This window comes from Temnothorax longispinosus, unplaced genomic scaffold, assembly GCF_030848805.1.
Source record: "Temnothorax longispinosus isolate EJ_2023e unplaced genomic scaffold, Tlon_JGU_v1 HiC_scaffold_651, whole genome shotgun sequence".
NCBI classification, from domain to species: domain Eukaryota; kingdom Metazoa; phylum Arthropoda; class Insecta; order Hymenoptera; family Formicidae; genus Temnothorax; species Temnothorax longispinosus.
The window spans coordinates 1-5,734 of record NW_027270508.1 but is presented as its reverse complement, the minus strand read 5'-3'; the positions used below and the strand labels follow the sequence as shown (position 1 = coordinate 5,734).

The 5,734-nt window shown below is 35.7% G+C and overlaps 2 protein-coding genes across 2 annotated transcripts; one reads left to right on the top strand and one right to left on the bottom strand.

The window, feature by feature from the left end:
• The first annotated feature begins 114 nt into the window (after positions 1 to 114).
• On the top strand, positions 115 to 2,174 carry LOC139824902 (uncharacterized). Its single transcript, XM_071797455.1, has 4 exons — positions 115 to 316; positions 793 to 982; positions 1,062 to 1,250; positions 1,431 to 2,174. The coding sequence occupies exons 2-4, from the start codon at positions 800 to 802 to the stop codon at positions 1,782 to 1,784; spliced, it is 726 nt and encodes a 241-aa protein (XP_071653556.1). The 5' UTR covers positions 115 to 316; positions 793 to 799; the 3' UTR covers positions 1,785 to 2,174.
• On the bottom strand, positions 1,859 to 5,450 carry LOC139824903 (putative nuclease HARBI1; the record flags this gene model as incomplete). Its single annotated transcript, XM_071797456.1, is given in 7 exon segments — positions 1,859 to 2,877; positions 2,953 to 3,073; positions 3,176 to 3,745; positions 4,083 to 4,262; positions 4,333 to 4,494; positions 4,496 to 4,669; positions 5,277 to 5,450. Coding segments are annotated over 7 exon segments (1,794 nt in total), but the record flags the coding sequence as incomplete, so codon positions are not given.
• Between the last annotated feature and the right edge of the window lie 284 nt (positions 5,451 to 5,734).

The window sequence follows — 5,734 nt, the reverse complement described above, 5'->3', positions numbered from 1 at the left end:
GAGAGGGATTACGTGCACCGATCGAATTCGTATTCGAGAAGGAATACGCCATCAGATACCATTCTTCATACATGACTAATCTATGGTCTGGGGGATCGTATTCGAGAAGGAATACGCCATCAGATACCATTCTTCATACATGACTAATCTATGGTCTGGGAGACTTGCAGAACGCGCGAGTGTCAGCACAAACCATATTCGGACATTGGCCGTATCGAGCTTGCTTTGTCTTTACGGGAACCGAGAACTATTTAAGAAAAAGTCAAAATTATTATTTTAAGGATTCATCAGGCTTATTCGTTTGTTTGGAGATTACGTGAGTACATAAATTCGTGATTATTTAAAAAGGTTATTTTATTTTTAAAAAACTCATTGAACGTGAAAAATTAGCCGATGATGATGCGTCTGATTATGCTGTGTTTTGCTGCTATATTCTGCTATATCCTATCTATATTTTGCACTTATATTCTGTTTAATGCGTTGTCTACAATAGTCATAAAGTCGTTGGATACGATCGTAGAGTTATATCGATAGTCGTATTGCGCCAATGAAATTGGTTAGGGCCAAAGCACATATGACAGTCGTAGTCGTGGACGTAAGTAACGCACAAGCTTTGGCATATCGTGATTTGTCAGGTTGAGGACTACGACCGTCGTATATCGCTACGCCATGTTGTGTGCTTTGGCTCTTACGTGACCATCAATACGACTCTAAGATCGTATCGTACGACTGCTATTGTAGACGACGCATAACTGACAAAAAAATCTTTGTATCGTGTGCATTGTTTGACAGTACAACAATGAGAGTAACAGAGGATCATTGGGCGACTTTGGTGGAGTATGCAGAAGAAAACAATGAAATTGTTACAAACCAGCTACTTGGACCTAGAGGACGTGAAATGTTACGCCAGAAATGGGATATTCTCACCATACTTCTCAATTCACTTGGAAAGGGTTCAAAAACAGTTACTGAATGGAAAAAAGTACGTCAATAAATAAGCAATATGTTCTACTTTAACAATTACAATCTGTATAACGTATATATTTTGTTTATTGTTATAGTCATTCAATGATTGGAAATCAAATACAAAGAAGAAGCATTCAATTATTCGCCAGAGCCAAACTGGTACCGGTGGTGGTCCTAGCTGTGGATTATTGCTATCCGATATTGAGTTGCGTCTTCTTCAATTAATGGGCCAGACGGCACTTAATGGTGATGAAGGAGTACAGGAATATGGTCTTCCAAAACAAGTATGCTCTTTAGTATACATCAAAGCTCATACATCGAATTAGTTTAAACGTAGAATTATTCAACTTATTAGACTTGAATAATATTCAAACACTCATATTCTTTAGAGGGTACGCACATCTAAAATTGATCTAATCACGGATAAAATTGGGACAAATTTATAATAATGACTATAATTTTAGAACAATCCAATGCAGAAGACACGAAAAAACATGAATGCAAGCTCAGAAACAGTTACCTTGACACAACAAAAATCGAACACCGAAAATGTACAAAAGAGGAAGTACGAAGACATTGATAACTACTCCATTGATGAAATGAACGAGAATATAACTAAGGAGAATACAACTAATGTCCGTTCACCAAATGTAACTAGTAGCCGTAAGAAAAAAATTGAGTTATCGTGTCAGATCGAAAGAATGAACAACAATACTCTAGATGTTCTCAAAAGCATTGATAGCAATATTGGAAGAATTGCCATAGATTTGAAAATTTTTTTTTCATTCTACTCGGATTTTGTCGGGGGCAAGGAATAACTTTTACTTAATCAGAAATAGATTTATCCATTAATCACAAAATCATGATTGTGATATAATTATTACCAAAAAAGTGCTATATATTAAGTTTTTATTAAGATTAATGAGAAAGTACATACCATATCCTTGTGATAAAAACTGTTTTTATAATAGGAATACGAAGTAATGCGCAAATTTTAAGTTATATTTTGTCTAGATCTAAAATTTATTTTCTTTTTAATTTTCGTAAATGATGGAAAAAGCAATGGACAGGAGTAAAATAAAAAACTGCATATTCCAGATATTCCGTTCACCGCTTTTAGATATTCTTACTGGTTTAGTAGTTTTCTTTCTTTCACAATTAAGTTTAGTCCGAACAGTGCATGTGCTGCTCTGTATTTTAAGTTCAAACTCAACATACTCAATCCTAAATATATTTTATATATTATATATTTCATATATTTCCGTTAAGATGTGATTAAAGTGCAAAATAAGTTTTAAGAAATATTTGAAAAAGAGTATTGCAGCTATTACTAGCTTCTCAGTTAAAAATGAAGGGGATACTTGTTAATTATAGTACAAAATAGTATTATATGTAAAGTAAAAATACATTTTTATAATAAAACAATATTCAGAAAACTTGCATGTGTTACTATAAACTCTTTTTAGCATATCTTTCGTACTATTAACTATTGTTGTACTTAAACATTGTCCGTAAAATATGTTTCTATGAGTCGCCTTCTCGCCAATGGACCTGAAAGATCTATGTTTTCATTCTGCATAGCATCGGCATTATAGGGATAAGCCTCTACTTCTTCATTAACGTACTGATTAATTGGTAGTCGTCCCTCCGTGCAAATATTGTGCAAGATTACACATGCAATAATAATACGCGCTACAACTCTAGGTGTGTAATGCAGCATCCTCTCTCCGAGAATACATCGAAATCGTCCTTTGAGTACACCAATGCATCTTTCAATGCAAGATCGAGTTCGAACAAGAGCTGCGGTATAACGGCCTTCTGGTGTGTTGGGCAACGCATTTGTAATGGGTATCATTAGCCAAGGTTGCTGCGGGTATCCTGAATCTGCAATGCACCATGTGTTGCTGTCCCCTACAAAAGAAGCCAAAATATACTATTGAACAAAATAGATAAAGCGCCAACATTCATAACGGAAACAGTTCACACCTTCAATATATCTACGTTGCATTTCTGCATTGATAGCTGAGTTTCTCCAAATATATGCATCATGAGTAGCCCCAGCATATCGCGCGTTGACATTCGTTATTCTTAAATCGTAATCGCAGATCTATAATACAAATAAATATATATATATATATATATATATATATATATATATATATAGAATAACATTTTATAGAGAAAAATATTCTATTATAAACATACGTACAATTTGCACATTTTTGGAGTGAAAGCCTTTGCGATTTAAATAATTATACTCCTCCTCTGATGGAGCAATCATGGCTATATGTGTGCAATCTACAGCACCAATTGTGTTAGGAAACATAGTTGCCTCGAAAAATCTTGCCTTTTTATGTTGTATGTCAGCTGCAACTGTTGGGAACACTATCCACTCTTCTGCTAAATGTGTGCAGATTAGATCTGATATTTCTGCAACACATATTGATATCGTTGATTGCGCCATTGGAAATAGAAAATTTTGTCCAATTGGCCGTTGGTACGTTCCTGTTGCTAAGAATGTTAATGTTGCAAATATTTTGAGATCGGGTCGAATTGCCATCGGATTTTCTTGGCCACTTATATATGGCGTTAGTCGTTGAAGTAAATAATACACCATGTCCTTCGTCAATCGGAATAAATCAATGAAATGTTGATCATATAGTCCAAATATGTCACTTCGAGCTCTTAGAAATCGTCGTTCATTAATATATGATCGAATTTTTGCATCAACTTCTTCCAATTCAAGCAGATGTTGTTGAAATATGAACACTGGCAACATCTATTGCAAAATCAAACAAAATTAAGCTATTATTAAAAATAATTTTTTTTTATTCAAGCGGATATTGATGATAACGCACAATGGAACATTTTTTCACCTTATTAGTAATACTATTAGTAATGAAGCACGAGAAGTACTTTTCACGAAACATAGAAAGGGTCACTTTAACCAAATTCCGATTCAAGTAATCCACAGTTTATTTTTAGGGTTACTAATTGCATTTCTGCCGATAAAAGAAGTTATTCTCTCTCTCTCTCTCTCTCTCTCTCTCTCTCTCTCTCTCTCTCTCTCTCTCTCTCTCTCTCTCTCTCTCTCTTTCTCTCTCGAATGTACGTGCCTTTTTAACGTTATATTCCACGAGTGGTTCCTTCCTAAGAAGTTTTATAGTTACTTTTCCTTGTCCTTTGTAAATCAGTCTACCTCTAAAGTCGATGGTATCCTTTATTTTTATGTTTTTCAAGTATTGAGACAATTTTCCTCCTTCAGGAAACTTTGGATGCACATTTTTGAAGTATACCTATAAATCACGCACGATTAAAGCATACTTTCTTTCATTATCGCCAATTCTATATTGCCATTTTATTTACCTTGATGACGAGATCAACGTAGCCTTGATCATCGTCGCTTGAAACAGGCGTATATGAACGTATTACAACCTCCTCTCCAATCTTTGCTGTTAAATGTATATGCTGACCAATTGGCAGGCCCAGGACATGATTTGACGTTGGTAATCAAAATCTGAAGTTCCTAAGTATCGTGACTTATTATGTCTTTTTGGATTAGAGGTAGAATATACTTAATAACTACTGGATCAACCAGCAGTATCGGCGCAGACTTTTTCTTCTTCTTACTCCAAAATTTATATATTTTAAATGCTACTCCTATAACATCTATCGTTCCTACCGCAGCCAGAACTGGGAGCACCTAAATATAAAATTTTATTTTAATGTATATAATGCATATTCTTATATGGTTTTAATTTTTCTGAAATTCTACCAGTCTTTTAAAGTAACAATTAAACGTGTATTTTATTTTAAACATTTTAAAAAATGTTACATAAGCACAGATTCTTAGTGAAATTTCAAGAATTTTTGTAAATCAAGCTTCAAGGATTTAAATATAAACGTCCTAATATAAAAATGAATATTCACACAAAAGTTACCACATTTTTACAGAATAATCCATACATAAATTAATAAGAGATACCTCGAGAAAATATATCTCTAAAATTCAAAAGTTTTCCAAGTCATCGTTAAAAAAAAGAAAAAGAAAAGAGAATACCACGCCTACTGGTGCAAAGTACAAATCATCGTTGGCGACAATCGCGTAACGTTATTAACGTCGTTAACGATACCGTAATATATTCGCATAATCGTACGCGAGATCGGATCGTTTCGGTCGAAGCGAGCCTTACCAATGTTCATACGTTCGACATCGCTATCGGCTATCGGCGCTAACTGTGCACGTGGACTGTGGACCGAGAGAGAGGTTAAGGGCAACGCGACGCGACGGAGATCTCAGGAGAACTTACCGCGGAGACGCAAGTCGCAAAGCGGTTAGCGGCGTTCAGCGTTCGGCGCGAGTTCGCGCTATCGACTCTTTCGCAGAGCCGAGAGCCGAGGGCAGCCGGGGCGTTGGGCGATAACTCGCCGACGTTTGTAAAGGATCGACGAGCACCGCCGATTCCGGAACTTGCTCTAATCTGTTAAAATAGACTCGGCTTTTCGCGTTTTCGGGGTAGGACCAGTGCGTATTTATAGTCGCATTACTCGCGACAATATTATTAACATGTTAAGCTGAAAACCGCGTGCCTTTTTGTCATCGGCCAACATCGGCCGATATTATTTACGTCACTTTCAATCTAGTTATATTTAATCGGACGAGAAAAATCCTATGATAAATAACAAGCATGAACCAAGAAAACTGTAGAACAGAAACGCATTAGAAATCGACTGATCGAATTCTATTGTGCACGTAATCCCAACCCAG